The sequence below is a fragment of the Amblyraja radiata genome, chromosome 2 (assembly GCF_010909765.2).
Source record: "Amblyraja radiata isolate CabotCenter1 chromosome 2, sAmbRad1.1.pri, whole genome shotgun sequence".
In the NCBI taxonomy this organism is placed as follows: Eukaryota; Metazoa; Chordata; class Chondrichthyes; order Rajiformes; family Rajidae; genus Amblyraja; species Amblyraja radiata.
The window spans coordinates 81,285,356-81,311,802 of NC_045957.1; the positions used below are offsets into that span (position 1 = coordinate 81,285,356).

General features: G+C 41.9%; 1 protein-coding gene across 5 annotated transcripts in view; it reads left to right on the top strand.

Moving 5' to 3' along the window:
- LOC116990944 (cadherin-18-like) overlaps positions 1-19,951 on the top strand; it is a 794,245-nt gene extending 774,294 nt beyond the window's left edge. For all 5 annotated transcript variants that reach the window (XM_033049123.1, XM_033049131.1, XM_033049142.1 and 2 more), the window contains 2 exons: positions 1,067-1,318; positions 19,271-19,951. In XM_033049123.1, coding sequence (XP_032905014.1) covers positions 1,067-1,318; positions 19,271-19,761 — 743 coding nt within the window. In that variant the 3' untranslated portion in view covers positions 19,762-19,951. The remainder of the gene's footprint in view (positions 1-1,066; positions 1,319-19,270) is intronic.
- The last annotated feature ends 6,496 nt before the right edge of the window (positions 19,952-26,447 follow it).

Consider the following 26,447-nt stretch of genomic DNA (forward strand, 5'->3'; position numbering starts at 1 on the left):
TGTCTCAGAAATATGATATAATTTTAAAGAGGTCACCATCAGGATTGATGAGACAGGGCAATAAACATTGTCAACATGGACTTTAGTAAACCTTTGACAAGTTCCTGCACGGCAGTGGAGGGTTGTTTCTCTGGAGGCCTATGATCAATGGTGTATTGCAGGGATCTGTGCTGAGTCTGCTGTTGTTTGTCATCTATATTAAAGATTTGAATGACAATATAGTTAATGTGATTAATAAATAAGCATGTTGGTAGTATAGTGCATAGTGAGGAAGGGAATCACAGTTTGCAAAAGCATCTGGATCAACAAGGGAACAGAAAATGGAATGTGTCTATAACAAGTGTGAGGTGATGCTTTTTGATGCCAACTCAGGGTAAAACTGCACAGTAAAAAATAGGGCTCTGGAGAGTGTGTGAGTCACACAAGCCAACCTGCCTGCCAAGATATTTGTTTCCTCTGCAATTCAGGTGCAACCCATCCCTCTTGTGCAGGTCTCCCCTTCCCCAGAAGAGATCCCAACGGTCCAAAAATCTGAATTGCTGCCCTGAATCTCTCAACCATGCATTCACCTGTCTTATCTCCTCTTACCTTCACTAGCATGAGGCACTGGGAGCAATCTGGATATTACTACCCTCGAGGTCCTGCTTTTTAACTTTTTGCCCAACTCCCTGGATACACACTGCAGGACTTGTACGGGTATGGGTGTCAGGGGTACGGGTGTCAGGCGTTATGGGGAGAAGGCAGGAGAATAGGGTTAAGAGGGAGAGATAGATCAGTCATGATTGAATGGCGGAGAAGACTTGATGGGCCAAATGGCCTGTGGTTCAGGTTGAGTCATCAACGTGAATAGGGATTTTGTCCCGATAACACAAAAATGCAGATAATCTCATTGAAAAACCATAATTGTTTGGTTTATGATTTTCCACACTTTACTGCTGCAAATGTTATGAACATCTTTGCTGTTTAATGCACTGTAATATTTCAATGTGTTTTAAACATTGATCGTACAAGCAAATCCTTTAAAATTAATTATGTTTTTAATTAACTTGTGTTATACTTGTTACAGACAGCACAGCCAGCATTATGATACGGCGCAGAAAATTCAGTCGGCACCTACAGGAAGTGTACCAGCTACCAATCGTGGTTTCGGACAGCGGGAGTCCCATTCTGAGCAGCACCAGTACTCTTACTATTAGGGTGTGTGCTTGTGAGAGGAATGGCAAAGTTCGTACATGCAGCACCAAAGCATATCTCTCTGCAGCTGGTTTGAGCACTGGTGCATTGATAGCCATTCTACTCTGCATTGTCATCCTGTTGGGTAAGCCTTACGTAGAGGAAAATAACAATATTAACAATGAAAGTAAACTTGTTCCAGAGGTGTTGGGCCAGTGGGAAAAAAAGAGCAGCACAAATTGGATGATAATGAACTGGCAACTTGATTCTTAGTCTCTCAGAAATAACTGTAGGAAGCAAATGGCTGATTAGCTCTGTCCAACGTGAATTTCACTCTAACATTTTAAAGCAGAACAATAATCCATTGCATTAAGAGGTTGAAATCAGTGTACATTTTTGTACAGTCTTATTTTTCATAATCCAATCTTTCATCTGATAACTTCTGTTTGTTTCTGTTTGCGGACTTACAAAGAGACACGCACACTCGCTGTCTGTGTGCAGCTTGTATATTCTCACTGTGACAGTGTGGTTTTCCTACATACTGTATGCTCCAGTTTCCTCCCACATTGCAAAGATGTAAGAATTGTTAGGTTTATTAACCATTTTAAATTGCCCTCTCATGTGCAGGTAAGTAATAGAATGGTATTATTACTACAGATGCAATAATAAATCATAGTAATAGAAAGGGAAGAATTAAAAAAAAGTATTCTAAATAGATGCTTAATAGCCAGTGACTATATGCCAGTTCATTATCATCTATTATGTGCTACTTACATTTTTGATGACTGTTTTTATACTGCACCTCCCTATAACTGTGTCACATCCACACAAAGAAACAGCAAGAAAATAAAAACGAAATGCAGCAATCTTCAAATATACTTTTAACTTTTATACTTTTAACTCCAAAGACGTACAGGTTTGTAGGTTAATTGGCTTGGTAAATGTAGATATTGTCCCTAGTGTGTGTAGGATAGTGTTAATGTGAGGGCATCGCTGGTTGGCGCGGATGGCCTGTTTCCATGCTGTATCTCAAAACTAATCTAAATTTATTATATCCGTGTTTTTTCCCGGTTCCAATCATTTTTGTGTCCATTTCTTACTGGGTAAGAAAACTCTTTTAAATATAAAAATCAAACCTTATCTTTAAAGAAGCCACTCAAAATAAAACAATAGAAAAGTGAAGAAAGGACAGTGGAGCTAGAATGCATTATACTCAAGTCCACATGTCTTTCTCAATGTGCATTTGAAAAGTGGGTCCAGCAGCCAATATACACAGGAGAAACTGAATGATCTGACATCCATACTTACGATGTGTTCATAATTGAACTTGGTGAATATCTTCCAGTCGCTCCTAGTTGATATTGCAATAATTCATGACTTTTTTTATAGTATGCTCATTCTTTTAATACATCAGGAACCATAAAGTCATCCTTTAATATGAACAACAGTTCATTTAGACATGCAATATACTGACGACTATTAGGTTGAACCAAGTAAATCCAGGTCAACAGCTTGGGCCAGCTGCATAGCCATACCAAATGTCCAAGGCCAGGTGGTTTCTAAGGTCCAACTGGTGATGTTGCTGTGGCGCTTTATGAAGTGCAGAGTGGACCATGATCGCTGACAAGATTGCAGATGGTAACAAGAAAACCCCACCCATGGGCTGCTCAGGAGTCCATTTGATATATTTGCTGCCAAAATGTCTCTGATCTTCAAACATTTGGAAAATGTCTAAAAAATTAAATAAATCTAACAATATGATCCGGAAATAAACATAGTTGCATTCAGCTTAGTTTAGTTTAGTTTAGAGATACAGTGCAGAAACAGGCCCTTCAACCCACCAAGTCCACCCCGACCAGCGACCCCTGTACACTAACACTATCCTACACACTAGGAACCGTTTACAATCTTTATCGAAGCCAATTAACCTAAAATCCTGTACGTCTACGAGTGTGAGAGGAAACCGGAGCACCCGAGGAAACCGCACGTGGTTAGAGGGAGAACGTACAAACTCCATACGGACAGCACCTATAGTCAGGATCCAACCCTGGTCTCTGGCACAATAAGGCAGCCACTCTACCACTGCACCACTGTAAAACCGATATACTTATACTTAGTGCAGAAAAAAATAGCACCATAGATATAAATTTTAACTCCAATTATGAACTTGGAGGTGTTTTAATCATTATGTCATTTTGCCTCGCTACCTGAGAAAGCTGTTTTGCACACACTGACACATTCTCACATCAGTAGGAGTAGTTTAAAAGTCTCAGTTCAGATCCCACGCAAGGTCAAGTCCATAAAAATTGAAGACTCCCCCACAACTGTAAACTTTCCCGTAAGATCTGTCAATCATCCCTCACATTTGGTTTGGAAACTCCAACCTGCAACTTTTTTATGAACTAATACATCAAAAGAACAGACAAATGATTGCTGTGGTTTCAGTTGCACAATAAATGCAAAGAGAGGAAAGATGATCTAATAAAGATAGTAATCTATTTAGATTATCTTTGCTTTGAGGCAGAGCAGGCAAAGTCATTTGTGAAGTGTGTGATAGATCAGGTGCCCTGAGGATTTGCATGGCTTTTTTCCCCCCTCTACAATGTTCACTCAGTGTTCCTGCTGTGAAACATCTTTTCTCATATTTGATTAACCAAACACCAAATAGGATGGTTACATATTTCAAATTCAGGTAATAGCCATTCTGATACATTTCTTAAATCAGGACTAGAAAAGAACGGAAGCTAATTCCTGAGTGCTTTGTTATGTACACCTAAATAGGATTAATTGGGAAGTACTGCTTAGGTGTCATTAAAGACCACATCATTGTTTTTATGGGATTTAATTCAACGGATATGTTAAAGATGAATTTGCACGTTGATATATTTCTCTGGAAATTCAACATTAATCTGCATACATTTAATTCTTTTTGAAGCATGGTCAGTGTTTTATATGTGCAAATGGGGGAGCAATTTGCACACAGCAAGACTACAGAAACAGCTGCTATCTGTTTTCAGTGGTGTTTGCCAGGAGATGGGGAGTTTGCCTGTTTTATTCAAATGTGTTTGCGCAATCTTTTACAACTGACTGAAACTCCCAGAGCAGACAGGAGTTTAATTTTATATCTAATTTAGAATAGAGCAACTTTGTAGCAAATAATCTTTTCAAAACAATACTGAAATGTCAACCTAGTATAACCAAAGACTCATTTAAGAAGTTGTCAGCGATGGATCAAATTAACTTGCTTTGTCTTTTCAGTATTGCTCTATCTCAACACCATCCATATTATAAATTACACACAAAGCTGGGTGAATTTTTACAAAGGGCTAAAGTTGGGGTGACAGCGTAAAATGTACGTTTATGAACCCATTTTCTGTTCACATAATTTTAACAGTATTTGCCTTATTTTTCCGCTCATCCATCTTTGATCTGGACAATATAGGAAGTGCCCTGTCCTTAGGGCAATGGGTTTAAGCACACTGGTTGTGAGTGGCGCTTTCAAAAATAACTAGAATTCCAGTCATAGTAAGGACTCCTGGCTTCCAAGCCAACACAACCAAAAACAATACACAGCTTTTTATGGGATCATGGAATCACAATAGAATGCAGATTCTGGCATCATGGGCAAAAATCATACTGCAGGAGCAAATCAGTACGTTACGCAGTGTCTGTAGAGGGAATTAACTGTTTTATAAATGAACCTTAAAGGATTGAGAAGACAAATTGTGTTAGGGAGGGAACAGTCAGATTATCTGACATTGCATGAAGAAAGTGGGTTTGTGTCTGATTTGGAGAAATTTGAATGTTCTGGAGGCATGGGTGAAAAAAATATTAGGAAGTAGTGAGGCTTACGAATTGAAATAGAAGGATGGGAAATTTAACTTGGAGACACTGCTCAACACTCATGTTATGGGTAAACGATTCATAGTCTGAATTAGAACGTTGCAGGATTTTAAGCAAGCTGAATTTCATGGATGGTAGGAAATAAAAATCAAGTCAGGTGAGCTTTGCAGTATGCGGGTGATATGGATGAGAATTTCACCAGCAGATGTGCTGAGGTGTGGAAGAAATAAAGGGTCAAATAGATAACAAATTAGCTGTTCAGCCTGGGACAATGCCCAGTGAGGCAGGTGGAATTAATTGATGGCAATGACCATTGGCTCAAGGTGCGACGGAGATTCTCATCCAAACTTTTGCATGCTTGAGACAATATGGAAGATATCAATGTATCATTAACTGTGAAACTAAGTAAATTAAATTTGGGTTAGGTAATAATGTATTTAGCGCTAACCAAGAGATTGTGTATGCTCGTAATGCTAAGTACTCATTTCCAATTTATTTAATAATCATGCATTGTACATTTTGAAGCAGTCAGGCAGATGATTGAAAGAGAAAATGTCAACACGGATATTAGCCAGGATGAAGGTTCACAATGAACAGTGTGTTTGGAGTATTTTATTGTTTTAAACAGATGTCCTGTTTCACTTGCTTGCAATTAATATAATTGAAATTTGTATCGGCAGTATCCCTAGCAGGTGTTTGAAATGCTTTGTTGCATAAATGTTGTTCAGTCAATAGCTACATTGTCTTATCTAATAAGTCGTTTTTCTAGGTTGTAAAAAGACTAGAATTATCCCCACGGAGAACAGCGGTCACCAGCCATTGCGTTGTAATAACTTATTACCGCCTATTCAACCTAAATCGTCTTATCATAAAAGATAAGTGCATGACTGATTATGATCAATAGCCTGGTTCCTGGCAGAAAATGTAATTTTCTACCAGGACACAATAAAAGGATTCATGGGGATGCTTGACACCAATACTACAGGAAAATAAAACAATAATTCTCTCAGCGAGTTCTGCAGGGATAAGATTATCGTTATTAAGTATGCTTGACATAGTATGCTGGGACAAAGGAAACAATCACTGGAACGATGACCTTTGGGAAATCTAAATGTACACCGTTAATAATTCAAGTTTTTTTTTCTGTTATGATTTTTATGTAGTTTGAAAATATTTATTCCCCAAAAGGAATGAAAATGAAAAATAAACAAATGATTTAGAAAGTATTCTTTCTTTCAACAAATAACAATTTTCAGAAGGGAAGATTTTGGAAACTTCATAATTATGAAACTAAATCATGAGCAAGTTGATAAGAGGGTATGCCATGTTTCAAAAGGATTTGAGTTTGTTTATTGCGATAGAAAGTAATGGGCACTTGGGATTAATTACAAAGCAGTAAATGATAGGAAGATTTATTTGACATACATGTTACCTAAATTGTAAAATGATTTTACTGCACTAAAGTTACTGCAGGCGATCAATTACATTGTATGTATTAAATCCATTTACCACAAACATTATGGATGGTTTCGTTTAGTTTTGCACCATGAGTATCTTTGGAAATGAATGCTGATCACTGATCCATTCCGTCTTGTTGAAGCTCAGAGACATCTGCACTGAATGAATCATTATTCAGAGTTCCCCTGACAAATGGAAGCTGGTTGTTCAAAAATAATCTGGACAGTGAATGACCACATTATTTTTCTACAAACCCACTCAGTCTTTAAATAATCTCACCATTCCAGAGACAGACTATCCAATCAGTTAATCCCCTAAAGGCCTTCATAGTGCTGGTAATAACAGAACTCCAGTATATCTCATTGGTTTGTTGGTTTGTAACGGGTTCTATTACGCGAAAATTTGTTTAGGCTGATTGTGAATTTACTCCTCCACCCTTTGCCGTAACTGAGACATTTTTTACATATTCCTGTAGAGTTTTTCCTCCTCCACGTTTTATTTTGAAAATTAGAAAATTTCGTTATTAATTTCCCCGCCTTTTTAGTAAAAAACATAAAAATCAAAAAAAAATCAAGCTGCTGCACGAGTCACAGAGCCATCTCACAGATGCCTATTCACAATGGAATAATTTACATATGATATGACATCACAATGCGACAGGTATGGGAGATTGCAATCTTCACGTCGTCTGGCGTGCACAATCAAATAAGATCAAATAGAGCAAGTTGTCCCAACCCCCTCCCTATCTACCCCCTCCCTCTCCACCCCCTCCACTCCCCCTCCCCCTCAACCTCTATCCCTCCTATCCTCCCCCCCTTTCCATCCTCCCCTCTCCTCCATCCGCACTTCAAATCAAAAAGGGCCACTTTTCAACATAATTGTATAAGAGGTAAGAGTGTTGTAAAAACAAGCCTGAAGGCTATGTGTCTCAATGCAAGGAGCATTCGTAATAAGGTGGATGAGTTGAATGTGCAGATAGCTATTAATGACTATGATATAGGTGGGATCACGGAGACATGGCTCCAGGCATGGCTGGGAGCTGAACATCCAGGGATATTCAGGAGGGATAGACAGAAAGGAAAAGGAGGTGGGGTAGCATTGCTGGTTAGAGAGGAGATTAACGCAATAGAAAGGAAGGACATTAGCTTGGAGGATGTGGAATCGATATGGGTAGAGCTGCGAAACACTAAGGGGCAGAAAACACTAGTGGGAATTGTGTACAGGCCACCTAACAGTAGTAGTGGGGTTGGGGATGGCATCAAACAAGAAATTGGAAATGCGTGCAACAAAGGTAAAGCAGTTATAATGGGTGACTTCAATCTACATATAGATTGGGTGAATCAAATTGGCAAGGGTGCTGAGGAAGAGGATTTCTTGGAATGTATGCGAGATAGTTTTCTAAACCAACATGTAGAGGAATCAACGAGAGAGCAGGCTATTCTAGACTGGGCATTGAGTAATAAGGAAGGGTTAGTTAGCAGTCTTGTTGTGCGTGGCCCCTTGGGCAAGAGTGACCATAATATGGTTGAGTTCTTCATTAGAATGGAGAGTGACATTGTTAATTCAGAAACACGGGTATTGAACTTAAAGAAAGGTAACATTGAGGGTATGAGACGTGAATTGGCCAAGACAGACTGGCAATTGATTCTTAAAGGGTTGACGGTGGGTATGCAATGGAAGGCATTTAAAGATTGCATGGATGAACTACAACAATTGTTCATCCCAGTTTGGCAAAGGAATAAATCAGGGAAGGAAGTGCATCCGTGAATAACAAGGGAAATCAGGGATAGTATCAAAAAAAAAGATGAAGCATACAATTTAGCCAGAAAAAGCAGCCTACCAGAGGACTGGGAGAAATTCAGAGTCCAGCACAGGAGGACAAAGGGCTTAATTAGGAAAGGGAAAATAGATTATGAAAGAAAACTGGCAGGGAACATATAAACTGACTGCAAAAGTTTTTATAGATATGTGAAAAGAAAGAGATTAGTTAAAACAAATGTAGGTCCCTTGCAGTCAGAAACAGGTGAGTTGATCATGGGGAACAAGGATATGGTGGACCAATTGAATAACTACTTTGGTTCCGTCTTCAGTAAGGAAGACATAAATAATCTGCCGGAAATAGCAGGGGACCGCGGGTCAAAGGAGTTGGAGGAATTGAGTGAAATCCAGGTTAGCCGTGAAGTGGTGTTGGGTAAATTGAATGGATTAAAGGCCGATAAATCCCCAGGGCCAGATAGGCTGCATCCCAGAGTACTTAAGGAAGTAGCCGCACAAATAGTGGATGCATTAGTGATAATTTTTCAAAACTCTTTAGATTCTGGAGTAGTTCCTGAGGATTGGAGGGTAGCTAATGTAACCCCACTTTTTAAAAAGGGAGGGAGAGAGAGAAAATGGGAAATTACGGACCAATTAGTCTAACATCGGTAGTGGGGAAACTGCTCGAGTCAGTTATTAAAGATGGGATAGCAGCACATTTGGAAAGTGGTGAAATCATTGGACAAAGTCAGCATGGTTTTATGAAAGGTAAATCATGTCTGATGAATCTTATAGAATTTTTCGAGGATGTAACTAGTAGAGTGGATAAGGAAGAACCAGTGGATGTGTTATATCTGGACTTTCAGAAGGCTTTCGACAAGGTCCCACATAATAGATTAGTATACAAACTTAAAGCACACGGTATTGGGGGTTCAGTATTGATGTGGATAGAGAACTGGCTGGCAGACAGGAAGCAAAGAGTAGGAGTGAACGGGTTATTTCACAATGACAGGCAGTGACTAGTGAGGTACCACAAGGCTCAGTCCTGGGACCCCAGCTATTTACAATATATATTAATGATTTGGACGAAGGAATTGAATGCAACATCTCCAGGTTTGTGGATGACCCGAAGCTGGGGGGCAGTGTTAGCTGTGATGAGGATGCTAGGAGGCTGCAAGGTGACTTGGATAGGCTGGGTAGGTGGGCAAATGCATGGCAGATGAAGTATAATGTGGTTAAATGTGAGGTTATCCACTTTGGTGGCAAAAACAGGAAAGTAGACTATTATCTGAATGGTGGCCGATTAGGAAAAGGGGAGATGCAACGAGACCTGGGTGTCATGGTACACCAGTCATTGAAAGAAGGCATGCAGCTGCAGCAGGCAATGAAGAAAGTGAATGGTATATTAGCATTCATACCAAAAGGATTTGAGTATAGGAGCAGGGAGGTTCTACTGCAGTAGTACAGGGCCTTTGTGAGACCACACTTGGAGTATTGCGTACAGTTTTGGTCCCCTAATCTGAGGAAAGACATTCTTGCCATAGAGGGAGTACATATAAGTTTCACCAGACTGATTTCTGGGATGTCAGGACTTTCATGTGAAGAAAGACTGGATACTCTCGGCTTGTACTCGCTAGAATTTAGAAGATTGAGTGGGGATCTTATAGAAACGTACAAATTTCTTAAGGGGTTGGACAAGCTAGATGCAGGAAGATTGTTCCCGATGTTGGGGAAGTCCAGGACAAGGGGTCACAGTTTAAGGATAAGGGGGAAATCTTTTAGGACCGAGATGAGAAAAACATTTTTCACACAGAGAGTGGTGAATCTCTGGAATTCTCTGCCACAGAAGGTAGTTGAGGCCAGTTCATTGACTATATTTAAGAGGGATTTAGATGTGGCCCTTGTGGCTAAAGGGATCAGGGGGTATGGAGAGAAGGCAGGTACAGGATACTGAGTTGGATGATCAGCCATGATCATATTGAATGGCGATGCAGGATCGAAGGGCTGAATGGCCTACTCCTGCACCTATTTTCTATGTTTCTATGTTCCCCACCTCTCCCTTTCCTCTTCTCTCCCCTCCACCACCTCTTCTCTCCCGCACCACCTCCCCTCCTCTTCTCTGCCCCCCAACTCCCCCTCTTCTCTCTTCCTCCCCTCTACTCTCGCTCTCTCTCCCCTCTCTCTCTCTCCTCTCTACACTTTCTCTCTCCCCTCTACCATCTCCCTCCCTCCATCCCTCCCTTCCACCCCCTGCCTCTCACCGTCTCTCTCTCCCCGTCTCTCTCTCCCCGTCTCTCTCTCCCCTTCTCTCTCCCCACTTCTCTCTCCCACTGTCTCTCTCCCCCCTTCTCTCTCCCCCTCCTCTCTTGCTCCCTCCTCTCTCTCTCCCTCTTCTCTCTCCCCCTCCACTTTCTCCTTCTCCCCCTCCAATCTCTCTCCACCTCCCCTCTCCCCTCTCCCCTCTCCCCCCCACCTCTACCACCCTCTCTCCTCCCTCCTCTCTCGCTCCCCGGCCACCACTCTGCCCACCCATCCCCCTACCCCCGGCCACCACTCTGCCCTCCCACCCCCCTACTTTTTCTTTAGTAACCCTTTTGAATCAAGCATGATTTTTCAAAATCTTCCCTTCTTCAAAGTTATTTAACATTTTCATCTTCATTCCCTTTTCATACAGGAATGAAACAATTTTAAACCACATAAGTATCAAAACACAACGGAAAATTAACTTTAAGATTATTATGGATAAACACAGGGTTGGCCCGAGAGTTAAAATTCTAAATTGGAGCAAGGCGAAATTTGAACACACTTTTAGGTAGATGGCCAGAGACTGTGTTGCCATACTGAGGACAGTGCTAAATTTCATATTCTTCCTTTCCTTAGCGGTGATTCCTGAGATATGGATGCAGTCCAAGGTTTTGAGGTCACGCTGTGTATCTTGGTTGTCAGAAAGCAGTGTTGTACCATGAAAGCAAAGTCAGACGGGACCTTTCTCTTGCAATTATTCAGTATAACATATAACATATAACAATTACAGCATGGAAACAGGCCATCTCGACGCCTTCTAGGCCATGCTGAACACGTATTCTCCCCTAGTCCCATATACCTGCGCTCAGACCATAACCCTCCATTCCTTTCCCGTTCATATAACTATCCAATTTATTTTTAAATGATAAAAACGAACCTGCCTCCACCACCTTCATGGGAAGCTCATTCCACACAGCCACCACTCTCTGAGTAAAGAAGATCCCCCTGATGTTACCCCTAAACTTCTGTCCCTTAATTCTCAAGTCATGTCTCCTTGTTTGAATCTTCCCTTCTCTCAGTGAGAAAAGCTTATCCTTTCCATTAATTTGCCCACCACTGACGTCAAACTAACAGGTTTATAATTGCTAGGTTTACTCTTAGACTCTTTTTAAACAATGGAACAACATGCGCAGTACGCCAATCCTCCGGTACTATTCCCGTTTCTAATGACATTTGAAATATTTCTGTCATAGCCCCTGCTATTTCTACACTAACTTCCCTCAATGTCCTAGGGAATATCCTTTCCGGACCTGGAGACTTATCCACTTTTATATTTCTCAAAAGTGTCAGTACTTCCTCTTCTTTGAATCTCATAGTTTCCATAGCTACTCTACTTGTTTCCCTTACCTCACATAATTCAATATCCTTCTCCTTGGTGAATACCGAAGAAAAGAAATTGTTCAATATCTCCCCCCATCTCTTTTGGCTCTGCAGATAGCTGTCTAATCTGACTCTCTAATGGACCAATTTTATCCCTCGTTATCCTTTTGCTATTAATATAGCTGTAGAAACCCTTTGGATTTACTTTCACCTTACTTGCCAAAGCAACCTCATATCTTTTTTAGCTTTTCTAATTTCTTTCTTAAGATTCTTTTTACATTCTTTATACTCCTCAAGCACCTCATTTACTCCATGCTGCCTATAATTATTGTAGATCTCTCTCTTTTTCCGAACCAAGTGTCCAATTTCCCTTGAAAACCATGGCTCTTTCCAATTTTTACTATTTCCTTTCAACCGAACAGGGACATAAAGATTCTGTACTCTTAAAATTTCACCTTTAAATGTCCTCCATTTCTCTTCCACATCTTTCCCATAAAACAAACTGTCCCAATTTACTCCTTTTAAATCCTTTCGCATCTCCTCAAAGTTAGCCTTTCTCCAATCAAAAATCTCAACCCTAGGTCCAGTTCTGACCCTCTCCATAACTATATTGAAACTAATGGTATTGTGATCACTGGTCCCGAACTGTTCCCCAAACCATACCTCTGCCACCTGACCTGTCTCATTTCCTAACAGGAGGTCCAGCACCGCCCCTTCTCTAGTAGGTACTTCTATGTATTGCTGCAAAAAACTATCCGGCACACATTTTACAAACTCCAACCCATCCAGCCCATTTACAAAATGTGTTTCCCAGTCTATGTGTGGAAAATTGAAATCTCCCACAATCACTACCTTGTGCTTACTACTAATATCTGCATACAGGAATGCTATCCTCTATATGTAACGCTATCCTCTTTATGCTTGAGTGAGTGTCAACACCTCTCAGCCCACAATATCCATGCCGAATATACTGCCAAGTTAAACTTGGATGCATGTGATCCATATCCCTGAATTTGCTGCATATCCTTGCGCCTGTCCAAAGCCTCTTAAACACAACTATCATATCTGCCTCCAGCACCACTTTGCAGCACACATTCCAGGCATCCAACATGCCCCTCACATCTCCGTTAAGCTGCCCCTGTCACCTTAAAACGATGTCCTCTAGTTTTTGATATTTCCATCCTGGAATAAATGTTCTGATAGTCTACCCAATCTATGCCTCTTTTAAAGTAATATACTTCTATCAGGTCTCCCCATAACCTCTGATGCTCCAAAGAAAACAATGCAGGTTTGGCCAATTTCTTCTTATAGATATTACTCACTAATGCACCGTGTTCAAAACCTCCACAACTTTCCTGTAATGGGGCAACAAGATCTGCAAATGCAGACTAACCAAAGATTTTTAAAGCTGCAACATGACTTCCTGACTCCTATACTCCAATGCCCCAAATGATGAATGCATTCTTTACCACTGATTTTACTTCAGCTCCACAGTTGCTGCAGGTTGAACAGTTTCCTACTTTAGCTTTTGGTTAGCTCCCACTTCAGCAGGATGGTCACTAGAACTGTGATGCAACATTGTGTCATCAAAGTTTGCCGCAATAATTTCTCAATTATGTAACCTTGGTGGATGTCCGCCTTTGTTAAGATTGGCTCTGCTTTAGACTCATTGGTTTGGATTGTGGCTGGCTTGCACTCACAAGGCAAACAATATCTGGAGGTTAAATTTCTGCGGGCAGCCATATTTCAGGAAGCTACACCCTAGTCCCTCCCCATTGACGGGCAGTAGCTTCACTGAGATCCAAGAAATGTCATGGTTCTTAGCTGGTGTTGCTCCCTGCATTTCTATGGGGGATGTTACGCAGTGAACATCAAGCATGTGCAGACATCAAGGTGCAGTTCATGAACAAGTTACAGACATAATCCAGGCTGACACTCCATTGCACAATAGTTGTGTTGTTATGTCAGGCTTTAGATTAGAAAGATCAGCGGCACTGTTTCCAATGTGAAGCAGCTGGATATAGAAAGAATTATACTTAGTGTGGTGATTTACATTGTACACAAGCTTAAAAGTTTAGAATCATAAAGAAACTGTGTTCATTAAATAGAAATTACAGTTGACTGAAAGATCACTGAGCCAGAGATTAAAGAAAAGTTATGAATCGTGCAATAATGTATGTTAATATCTTTTCAGTATATGTACAAAATCATGGTAGAATTTGCTGTAAATTCCCCTTTTATTAACTTTTTTACAGAATTTAAAATATCTGCCATTGCATTTTTATATGATATAATTAGTCTTAAATTATCTAATATTTTACATTTTTATATCAGTAGTTTTATATTGGCATAATTTATCTTTATGCCTGTATCACTTTTACTATCATAGTAAATTAGTTTCAGATTATTTGTAAATTAATCCTATTAATTGTTAAAATTCTTTAATTCAAACCCGTTTTACTGCTTTGATGTATGTAAATTACAGACAGCTTTGTATCACTGATCGTAGTTTAAATTAACAATTTATTCTGTAGGTTGCCTTCACCTCCATTGCCTAGAGGCCTGGATATTAAGAGGATTATCAGTCGTTACCTATGCTACTGATTGAAAGTTTAGACATGAAAGCTTAAAGTTGCTTCAGTATGAATAGTAATCTTGGAATGTCTTGAAATGTTTCTGAATATCTGATACTCAAGGTCTTTGGCAGATGACTAAACCAAGAGACCTGATCTATCCAGACAAAAACTTTTCTCAACTGTTTCTTGAGAGCAGCTTGTTCTGGATTCTGTGACATGACATTATTTAGAGTCATAGATTCGTACAGTGTCGAAACAGGCCCTTCGGCCCACCTTTCCCACACTGACCAACCTGTCCCATCTATGCCAGTTCCACCCACCTGCGTTTGGCCCCTATCCCCCCCAAACCTGTCCTATCCATGTATCTGTCTAATTCTTTCTTAAACATTGCAATAGTCTCTCCCTCAACAATGTTCTCCATCAGCTCATTCCATACTACCCTTTGTGTGAAAAAGTTATCCCTCAGATTCCTATTATATTTTTCCCTCTTCACTGTAAACCTATGTTCTCTGGTTCTCGATTTCACTACTCTGGGCAAGAAATACTGTGCATCTACCAAATCTATTCCTCTCATGATTTCAAACACCCCTATAAGATCACCCCTCATCCTCCTGTGACCCAAGGAATAGAGAACCAGCCTGCTCAACCTCCCTATAGCTTAGACCCTCGAGTCCTGGCAAATTCCTCGTAAATCTTCTCTGTACCCTTTACAGCTTGACAACATGTTTTGGTGCCCAGAATTCAACACAATACTCTAAATGTGGCCTCACCAATGTCTTATATAACTGCAACATGACCTCCCAACCTCTATACTAAATACTCAGACTGATGAAGTGCAATGTGCCAAAAGCATTTATGACAAACCTATCTATCTGTGACACCACCTTCAAGGAATTATGTGTGAAAAAACTTGTCACTATGTAGTCACAAAAAACTTGTCACACTGTATCTGCCTGGAAGCACAAATTGAATTTAGGGGATCCATAACGTGTCTGCATAAAATTGATTGCTAAGTCTTAGTGACAGCATTGGGATCATATTGCTGATGGCAAGATCTCGCCATAGCCTTCTTCCCTGCACTCATGTTCCTTAATTTACTTCCACAAGATCGTATAAAATAAGATGTTTACTGAACATGTCACCTGTTCATGAGATTTTAGAGATACAGCATGGAAACAGGCCTATCGGACCACCGCGCTGTCTAGCGATTACCCCGTACATTGGCACTATCCTACACACTAGGGACAATTTACAATTTAGCCTACAATCCTGTACGTCTTTCCAGTGTGCAGGGAAACCAAAGAACGTGGAGAAAACCCACGCGGTCACAGGGAGAAAGTACAAAGCCGCACACACTGCACCCGTAGTCAGGATCGAACACAGGTCTCTGGCGCTGTAGGGCAGGTACTCTACCACTGCATTACTGTGCTGCCCTATCCCCAATTCTCTGTCCACACATCACAACTGAGCTTGAATATCGCATAGTTTATGGGATAAATCACATGTAACTATATTTAAAGTTACTGTGTTGTTCATTCCAAATTAGAGATTATTGAGTCAAAAAAGGGGTGGACATTTCTCTAATGAGCAAGTTAATATTAATGAAGAAGGCTATCAGAAGTCATTGGTAGACATTGGTAGAGCTGGTTAATCCAGGGAAAGAATGGGATGCCAACTGGCCTTGAAAGAGACAGAACTTCATTTGGACTTTTCCAAATTAATCAGGTCAGCCATCCTCAGGAATTCAGTTTCTTTGGCTCAGCATAGTATAACATGAGAGTCCCCAGTGAGAATGGATAAATCTGCCTCTTTCACATGCAACAGTATCCATGTGAGGACAACAGCTGATTGCCTAGAGCAAGAGTTTATTTGCAACATTTTGAATCACCCAGTTTCTCCCCCACCTTTACACAGGTAGCTGAGAAAAAGTGGTTTCTTGATGGATGGAGACTGCTGTTACTGCCATCCTCACACCCCATGAAAGCCAGGAACCAGAGATGTAGCTCTGGTGGCATGCGCACCTGACAGCTCCTTGCAAATGTAAAGCTATTTTGCACTGCCATTCATAATCTGGGAATGTCCATACTTGAGATTTCGGTTGATGTAATGAGATTATCAAGACCCAAATTTGTTAAAGGTCTGGATCCTCATGGTTATTGGTTTCTTATGTGTCACCAAGTACACTTATTTTCACCTCGAAGCATCATGCTCAATGACATCCATTGAATGAAAGTGGTTAGGAGTATAAATATGTGTCTTCTCACTGATCAAAGGGGAATAGATGTTTGAATACCTCTACCTTGTCCTCTAAAAATAAACAGTAAGCGATATTAGAATGGGATTTTGAGCAGATTTCAGATTAAATTATCAGTTCATAAATTCATGTGATAGGAGCAGAATTATGCCATTTAGCCCATCAAGTCTACTCCATTATTCAATCATGGCTGATCTATCTCTCCCCCTCAACCCCATTCTCCTGCCTTCTCCCCATAGCCACTGACACCCACTGAATCTATCTCTGCCTTAAAAATATCCATTGACTTGGTCTCAACAACCTTCTGTGGCAATGAGTTTCACAGATTCACCACCCTCAGTGCAATGAATTATTATAAGTAGAGCAAGAGATCAAATATTGTGATTCAGTAGGATATGGATAGAGATGTAATGTGTGCGGACGAAAGACAGAGAGCTATTGAAAGAAAGTCCGATGGAAAAACAGTGTGTCATTGAGGAACTGTAGCTAGCTGGCATCTTCTATTCCCATTTTGTAAAAAAAAACTCTAAACGATGTATGTTTGGGAATTACGCCGATGTCCACTTGCTGGATTGTAACATCCTGGTTGTATCTCTTCAGCTCTCTTAGGCAGAAAGGGGAATACTCTGGAATTTAGAAGGATCCTTTTGAAACATATAAGATTATTAAGGGTTTGGACACGCTAGAGGCAGGAAACATGTTCCCGATGTTGGGGGAGTCCAGAACCAGGAGCCACAGTTTAAGAATAAGGGGTAAGCCATTTAGAATGGAGATGAGGAAACACTTTTTCACACAGAGAGGAGAGGGGAGAGGACGCAGCCTTGTGGTGCTCCTGTGCTGAAGGTTTGCGGGTCAGAGGTGCTTTCCCAGCCTCATGCTGCTTCCTGTCTGTCAGGAAGCTGGTGATCCAACGACAGAGGGGTTCAGACACAATCACAGTCACTGTGAAAATAATCTCAAATTACCTTTCTTCATGGGACTAGCAAATGAGTGCAGTTAGCACATTATCTCAGGTGAGCCTATTGTCTAATCACACAATCTAACCTAAATGATTCACCAATATGGACCATCACATTTTGACCAGCAGCATGTAGGTATCCTTGCTTCATCCCCAGAAGCTATCTGTTACCACAATAATTTCCTGAAAATGAAGCACTTTTCTTGACATCGTTCCCATATAGTGGGATGGCTGGTAAGCAGACTTAAAACACAGAAACATTTGTTGAGATATGATAGTGGCATTAGACATGATAGAAACTTTTACATAGGCATATGGTGAGGCAGAGAATAGAGGCAGATAAGATTTGGTGTTGGTATCATGTCTGACAGTCATTGTGGGTCAAAAGGCCTATTCCTGTTCTATGTTCTGTGATAATTGGATGGTAAACTGAAACTTTATAGGGATATCAGCAAATTTGCTTTCTATTTTACAATACGAGCTATTGAGTTACATAATAACAAAACATGGCCTGTTGGTAAGTGCAATGGGTTAAGTTTCTTTTTGAGAACACAGCAATTTATGAAGCAATTTATCACCAGTGCATTTGCATCAAACTCATTGCCAATCTGCTTTCAAATACGCTGATAAGAGGAAAATTAGGACACAAATCAGTTCTTCAACCAATAAAATGCATTGCCGTTTGAAAGGAAAATGAGACTGCATCTGTGAGAGTTTATGAGAGACATCCACAAATTTGCACATTGGACATGAAATCGATCCAGACCACATGAATAACTGTAATTCACATTGCATTTATTTTATTCTATACATCAGTAAATCTCTTCATTGATAAATTAAAAACTAACCTCTTAGACTCTGAACAACAAACAGGGAAACTGCAACTATGTTAAAGTGCTTTGATGACATTACAATTGAGCATGGTGTGAATTCCCGGTGACTTTAATTCAGGATCGGCATTGGCCTATTTACTTCATGCACTCACATTGAGACCTATCCTTTAGAACAATTATCTTAAATTGATAATCACGTGGAGAATATAATTTACTCCCACCCCCCATTTATCGGACCTGATCACCCATTCAAAGATTCTATTTTGTTTTTAAGAACCAGTCAAAAGGCTGTGAATTTAAGATATCCAAGCTAACCCATCAATAGAATGTTGATAGAATAGATCACAAGCTCAGTGTTATCCTTCAAATGAAAAGTCAAACCTTGTCTTCTCACAAATTAGTGGCACAATGACGAAAAGCAAGAAGGCACCTCTTCCTGATCTTCTGCCAGTATTTATCTCATTGCAATGTTACAAAAAATTGAAAAAACTTAGTCTTTTCACATTGCCAATTTTTGAAGCTTGCTATACACAATTTGGTTGCTGTGTTTCATTTTTACAGCAGCGCTCATGGAATTGTGTGATTGTTTTATGATTTTCTTTGTGTTACTTTGTTCCAATAAATACATAAGCATTGGAATTTTTGGGTGAAACTTCTCTACCACCTGGTAATTTCAGCTGAAACCGTTGAACGGGTATCTTAGCCTATTCTTGTATTAAAATGGTAAATATATGTAATAAATTCAAGCTCGTGATTCCCCTGACATCTCATTGCCTCCACTATCTTGTCTTTACAGCTATCATTGTTCTGTTCATCACTCTGAAGCGAGGCAAGAAAGAGACACTCATAATATCAGAAGAAGATATTAGGGAGAACGTGGTGACATATGACGATGAGGGAGGAGGGGAAGAGGACACCGAGGCATTTGATATCACAGCACTGAGAAACCCAGCGGCAGCCGAGGAAGTGAGATACCGTCGGGATGTCAGGCCAGATGTGCAACCCTTGCCTAAACAAAGACCTCCCTCCGTCCTCAACAGCCCTGACATCCATGAGTTTATTAAGCAAAAACTGCTAGAAACAGACCTGGATCTAAGTGTTCCTCCATATGACTCTCTCCAGACATATGCATATGAAGGCCATGGATCCACAGCAGGATCGATCAGTTCATTGGATTCGCTCACTGCACAGTCAGAACAGGATTATAATTACCTTGGAGACTGGGGACTTCAGTTCAAAAAACTCTCTGAACTGTATGGAGTGGAGAAATCAGAAAGAACCACTTAGTTTTCATTGCCATAGTAAAACACTGTATGTAAAACAAAAAGTCAGATTTTCATTTCTTAAGCTGCAATTGTTACACACTTTTACCGTAGCAACAAGTGCCCTTTTAATATTTTGAAACGTGGGTTCAACAAACAAGCAGAAGGAACGCATTTTGAAAATATAAAGAATAAACAAAATATTTTCCCTGGTGTATATTTTTTATTGTTTAATAAAGTTAAATGTTCCATAATAAAGACACTGTGCTATAGTTAAAAATTAGGCAGTTTGATTCAATATAGATTAGCAGATAAAGTACTGGAGTTAAACATGACATTGTAGAGCTTCAGCATTGCCTTCTCATTCATCTCGGACTCCAGAACTAGATATAATGATGCAGTAAGTTACACTTCGTACAAAATATAGGCAGACATATATTCCTCTAAGACCGACACAAAAAGCTGGAATAACTCAGTGGGTCAGACAGCAACTCTAGAGAAAAGGAATAGGTGACTTTTCAGGTCTAGAGTCTGAAGTCTCTGAAAGTCCGAAGAAGGGTCTCGACCCGAAATGCCACCTATCCCTTTTCTTCAGAGATGCTGTCTGACGCTTTGAACTGCTCCAGCTTTTTGTGTCTATCTTTCGTTTAAACCAGTGTCTGCAGTTCCTTCTTAAAACCCCTGTCTCACGGTGCGAGTCCACCTACGAGTGATCCCGAGTTAAAAACAAATCAAACTCGTGGTAATCACGTAGAATTAACATAGCGGGAACCTCGGAACTCGTGGAAGTAACTTAGCGACTTGCAACGCTAACGGCAGGTACTCGGGAAACTTGTTAACTCGTGAAAATATTTCAACATGTTTTTCAACAAGTCAAATTTACTCCTGAAGGAAAAATTTGAAACGTTTAAACTCGTTGTAATACCGTAGTAGCCCATGAGTTTACCGTAGTGACTCTTGAGTCTACCGTGGGTTTGGCCTGAGTGCCAGAAGTGAAATGTTGAAGATTAGTCATCTCCAGAGAACTTGGATAGGTGACGTTCCGGGTCGGGACCCTTCTTCAAACTTTAGACCCTTCTTTCACCCGAAACGTCACCTGTCCATGTTCTCCACAGATACTGCCTGACACGCTGAGTTACTCCAGCACTTTGTTTTTTTTCATAAACCAGCTTCTGTAGTTCCTTGTGTTCCAAAATGTAATGCTTTGTAAATGTCCAGAGATGCTGCCTGTTCCGTGGAGTTACTCCAGCACTTTGCATCTGTCTCCCTGGAGACCTCGTTTTCCACGCAATGTGACGTCTCCCCAGCGTACATTGCCAACTGTTGTTTTGGCAGCAGCAACATAATCTCCCGGTTAGTACAGTCAGTGTTGCTGAGGCCTAGTTTATGTAGAGACAAGAAACTGCAGATGCTGGAATCATGATCATAAAACACACACAAAGTGTTGGAGGAACTCACACACGCTGGAGTAACTCAACGGGATAGGCAGCATCAGCGGAGGGAATGGACAGATGTTGATTCGGCTCGAAAAGAAGGGACCCGATCCGAAACGTTGCCTATCCATTCCCTCCACAGATGCTGCCTGACCCGCTGGCTTACTTTGACACTTCGGGAGTTCATGTCATAGGAGCAAAATTAGGCCATTCAACCCATCGAGTTGCTCCAACACTTTGTGTTTCGCTCAACATGCCAGCATCTGTGGTCCCCCATGTCTCTATTTGACAGCTGGAAGAACTCAGCGGGTCATGGAGTCTGAAGAAGGGCCCTGACCCGAAACCTCGCCAGCCCGTTTCCTTCCACCGATTTCATGTAGTCACTTTTCGATAAAACCTCACCGCCCCAGTTATTCCAAGTCCATTTCATTCATTAAATCGCCGGTACTGTCACATCGTTTTCGGTCAATACAACGGAACGGTCTGAAGAAGGGCGACAATTGACACAAAATGCTGGAGTAACTCAACGGGACAGGTGGCATCTCTGGAGAGAAGGAATGGGTGATGTTTCGGGTTGAGACTCTTTGACAGACTGGTAAGGGAAACGAGAGATATAGATGATGATCTATATTGCCATGATCATATTGAATGGGCCAAAGGGCTCGAAGGGCCGAATGGCCTACCCCTGCACCTAATTTCTATGTTTCTATGATGATGTATTGTAGAGAGATAAAGAACAATGAATGCAAAAAAGTAACAATGATAAAGGAAACAGACCATTGTTCGCTGTTTGTTGGGTGAAAACGAGCAGCTGGTGCGACGTGGGTGGAGGAGGGATAGACAGAGAGGGAATGCCGGGGTTACTTGAAGTGAGAGAAATCAATATTCATACCACTGGGCGGTAAACTGCCCAAGCGAAATATGAGATGCTGTTCCTCCAATTTGCATTTAGCCTCACTCTGACTGGAGAAGACCTCAGACAGAAAGGTCAGTGTGGGAATGGGAAGTGTTTGGCAACCGGGAGATCAGATGGGTCCAGGTAGCAACCGGGAGAGTCGCGATCCAAAACGTCACCCATTCCTTCTCTCCAGAGATGCTGTCTGACCCTTTGAGTTACTCCAGCTTTTGGTGTCTATCGTCGGGGTAAACCAGCATCTGCAGTTCCTTCCTACACAACAGAACAGTATGAGGAGTGGTTAATGTTAGAGGCTGCTCACTAACCTCACTATGTTTACATCGTCTTCTCTAGTAATGAATTAATATCATTTGGTTACCATATTATTGACTACAGCCGCCCGTTTAAAAACACTAATGACTGCTCTTTAATTCCAGGATATTTGCCTGGAAACATATTGCATGTTTTCGTTCAGTGAGATAATTTAATTTTAATAGACTTAAAGCCCTGTCTCATGGTTGGAGCTGACCCACGAGGTACCCCGAATGAAAGACTCGTGGTTGTGTACGAGATCCCAAGTGTATGATCAAGAGTTTAACCGAGTTCCCACGGGTATGACAAGTTTGCCGTTTTCTGCGATGTTCCAAGTTCGTCTCCTGAGTTACTAAGTTACTCTCCCGAGTTACTCTTGAGTAACTACCAGGGTAGTGGGAGATGGTGGCGGAAATATTGAATGGAACACAAGTCTTGCTGTATGTAGACTCTGCAGAAACCTGGTGGGTATGAGAGGTTTAGAGGGATAGAGGCCAAATGTGAGACGAGGTCATCCCTCATGGGGCTTTTTCACGGGGCGAGTTGATGCAAGATGTCTCCAGAGTGAAGTGGTCGTGGTCCAGCACGAGTCTCACACGATATAACGGGGGGTAGATAAAGAGTTCCCACGGTACTCGGCATTTCTGTTATTTGTGCGAGTGACTTGTCCGTCTCCCGATCTTTCGCGTTAAATCTTGAATGAACATCGTGAACTACACGTGACACAAATGATGTAACTTTTTTTTTCACACACTATAAATATCCTCCCTTGGTGGAATTGGCTCATTTGGAGACATGTTTTACTGTGTATGTGGGAGACACAGATGGACTGAGCACAGTACCTCGGTCTTACTGTGTGTGGGAGAGGGGGAGAAAGAGACGTACACTCACAGAGGCAGAGTCTCTCAGCCTGTGTAAGAGGGAGGGAGAGAGAGAGAGAGGCACACACAAGGTGGATGTGAAATCTCACCTGCCTGTTTCAGTGACAGACACCCGCCGCCAGTAAATGAAGACACCCCCATCTGTCTCCCCCTCCTCTCCCTCGACTCCCCCACCTTTCCCTCCCAACTCCAGTCCCGTCCCGACCCCCTGGGAAACTGAATAGAGCAACAATATAGATATAGAAACTGAAACAATATAGAAACTGAATAGAGCAACATGGCAAAAACATCTCTGACACGCTTTACCCCTTTCTTTGAGATTTTCTGGGAGCCATCTCTGCAAGTGTTCCTGTTAAAAAGATTATCCAACAATGACAATTAGGTGGGACGTCCTCGAAGGACACATGTTCCCTTGTCGATATTGAGACCACCTTTTTTACTCACCTTCTGTCCCTTCTGTCCAGCTTCTGGGTTTACCGTTCGCAGGAGTTCCCACGTGCTATATCTAAAATCTGAAGTTAGGTAATGTCTAAAGGAACTGCAGACGCTGGTTAATGCTGGTTAATACGCACAGAAGGACACAAAATGTTGGTGTAACTCAGCAGGTAAGTCAGATCTGGGAAGAAAAACATAAAAAGCTGGAGTAAGTCAGTGGGTCAGGCAGCATCTCTGGAGAAAAAGAATAGGTGGTGATTCAAATCGGAACCCTTCTTCAGACAGCCTAATCGGAATTGAGTCTGAAGATGTGTCTCGTCCCGAAACATCAGCTATTTTTCTCCAGAGATGCTGCTTGACTCGCTGAGTTACTCCAGCTTTTTGTGTCTGTCTTCGGTTTAAACCAGCATGTGCAGTTCACTCCTTACACGGGTCTCTGTACAACATTGATTGGTAGCGTTCCGGACCCTGCTTCAGAAAGGCATCGATCGCTAGTCGGCGAGGACTCCGACCTGTATCTCTCAAAGAAGTACATGTGAAAAATTTCTCACGGACCATAAAAATGCGTAACCTTTCAGTAAAGTCCCTTTTAAAGTCCCTTTTAAAGATTATAGTTATTTTCTTGAATCTCATTAACATAACTCATGAATAAGTTGATGTCCATATGCTGATGCAAATCTTTATTTTTATTTATTTTTTAAATTCAATCCCACAGAAGACAAATTTTACTCACCTTCTGTCCAGCTTCCGGGTTCACCATTCGCAGGAGTTCCCACGGTACCCGCAAGAGTTATTACGGATATCGCACTGACCACTACGTCCATATAATGTTGCAATGCTCAACCACAAGTGTACAAGTCACTCTTGGAGAAATTCAAACTTTCTTGAATTTTCTCCCGAGAGACCAAGGTACACGATTACCTGCCGTTAGCGCTACGGTGGTCCACGGTGGTCCACGAATGCCGTACTGTTATCGCACGAGGTTCCCACGATGTTAAACTCTGGTTAACTCTTGCGTCAAGTCGCCCCGTGAAAAGGCCGCTTCAGCCTTCTGCACTGCAAAGAAAAAAAAAACTAAAACCTATCCACCTTCTTCTTGCAACCCAAGCCCTCCAGGAAGGACCTAGCTTGGCATGAACAAGTTGGACCGAGGGGGCGGCAAATTCATTGCGAAATTCGATTTAATAACAACTGCAAGATTTTAAACGGGAAGCTTGCACATTTGGCACTTTCATGAATGTTGAGCGTTCCCGAGAGCTTGTGAAACTAAACGGAAAATGCGATGGATAAAGTTGCATGTTAAAAACTGCAAGTTGTTAGAGAGTCGCCCGAGAGGTGGGCAGCACTGGAGCAGTGATACCCGAAGCATTTATTTCTACTTTAGTGCCAGCATAGTTCACAACACACGAGGATTATGTGTGCCATGTATTCGTGTGAATGAAGCGTGTTAGTGGGCGGGCAGTGTGTAAGGCAAGCAAGATGGATAACAATACCATGGGACAAACTGGAGTCATACATAAACAATAAAGAATAGGACTCGAGAATAGAAAACTCACCACTAACCAAAGCTTCGGCGGTCGCCATGTGCATGAGCGTATCGAATTTTCGCGTTTAAAGCCACTGACAAAGCAGTCAGTGGTTTCAAACCTGCTGTGTGTTCCCAGGCCGGGTAAAACATGCAGGTGGGCGGGGCTACCGCCAGCGTTGCTGAGAGTGAGTTCAGTGGCTCACAGAGTCATCGATCTGTGGGGTCCCAGGCATGGGGTGCGATCACAGATAGAATCAAACAGCCCTATTGCACTCGGAGGAGTCAGGCTGAAAGGATTCCCTTTGGGAAATAAGTATGTACTTGTGGGGTTTTTGTTGTTATATTTTAACCCTTCACAGGCACCAGTGTGGGCCTTTCGGACAGGCCGCGCCAGCAGCACCTGGAACAGTGCTGTTAAGTGTATGAGTGTGCGCCTATGGTACAGGCCTCGCCAGCAGCGCCTGGTACAGGACTGCTCAGTGTGTCAGCGCGGGCCTATAGTACAGGCCGCACCAGCAACGCCTGAGACAGGGCTGCATAGTGTGTGAGCGCATCAACCGCGTTGGCGCACGGAGGCGGTGAGGATTTAAATCTCTAGGTAGTTGCCACAAACTTAGCTGAAGTTCAGGTGGTTTTGATGTGGTGCTGTGCTGTGTATTTCTTCCAGGACAACGCCATGGACAAGACGACCAAGGGAAAGAGGCAAGCCACAAGAAAATCGGTAGACAGCTGTGGGAGTGCGGTCTGTGAACGGCTGCCTCATACCCCTGCACAGTCGCCGGTCGGGAGCGGGGCGACTGCAGACTTGGGTGCTGCAAAGCAAAGAGCCAGTGCCAGTTGGGCGTAAGGCCACCAGCAAGTCTGTTAGGCCCACTGACAAGCCAGATTCAGGAGCGGAGAATTCCTCTCCGGGGCTGGATACCATTTTTTCAACTGTTATCCCAAATGGAGCACCTCTTGCAGAGGTTGTTTTCCCAGGGCACACCCCAGGAGCGGGAGTGGTGTCGGCGGTAGGCTGGAGAAGAGGCCGCACCAGCAGCACCTAGTAAAGGGCTGATAGATAGCACCCTCATTGATGAGGCACGTGCCATGGGTCAGCTGAGTTCTGACCCCGACTCTGACGGTTCGTTCAATCCAGGCAAAGAACGGCAGCTGCCAGATGTCCCATCCCTGGCAGTACGATTCGCTGCCCCGTCAGAGTCAGGAGAGCCACTGGGAGATGAGTTG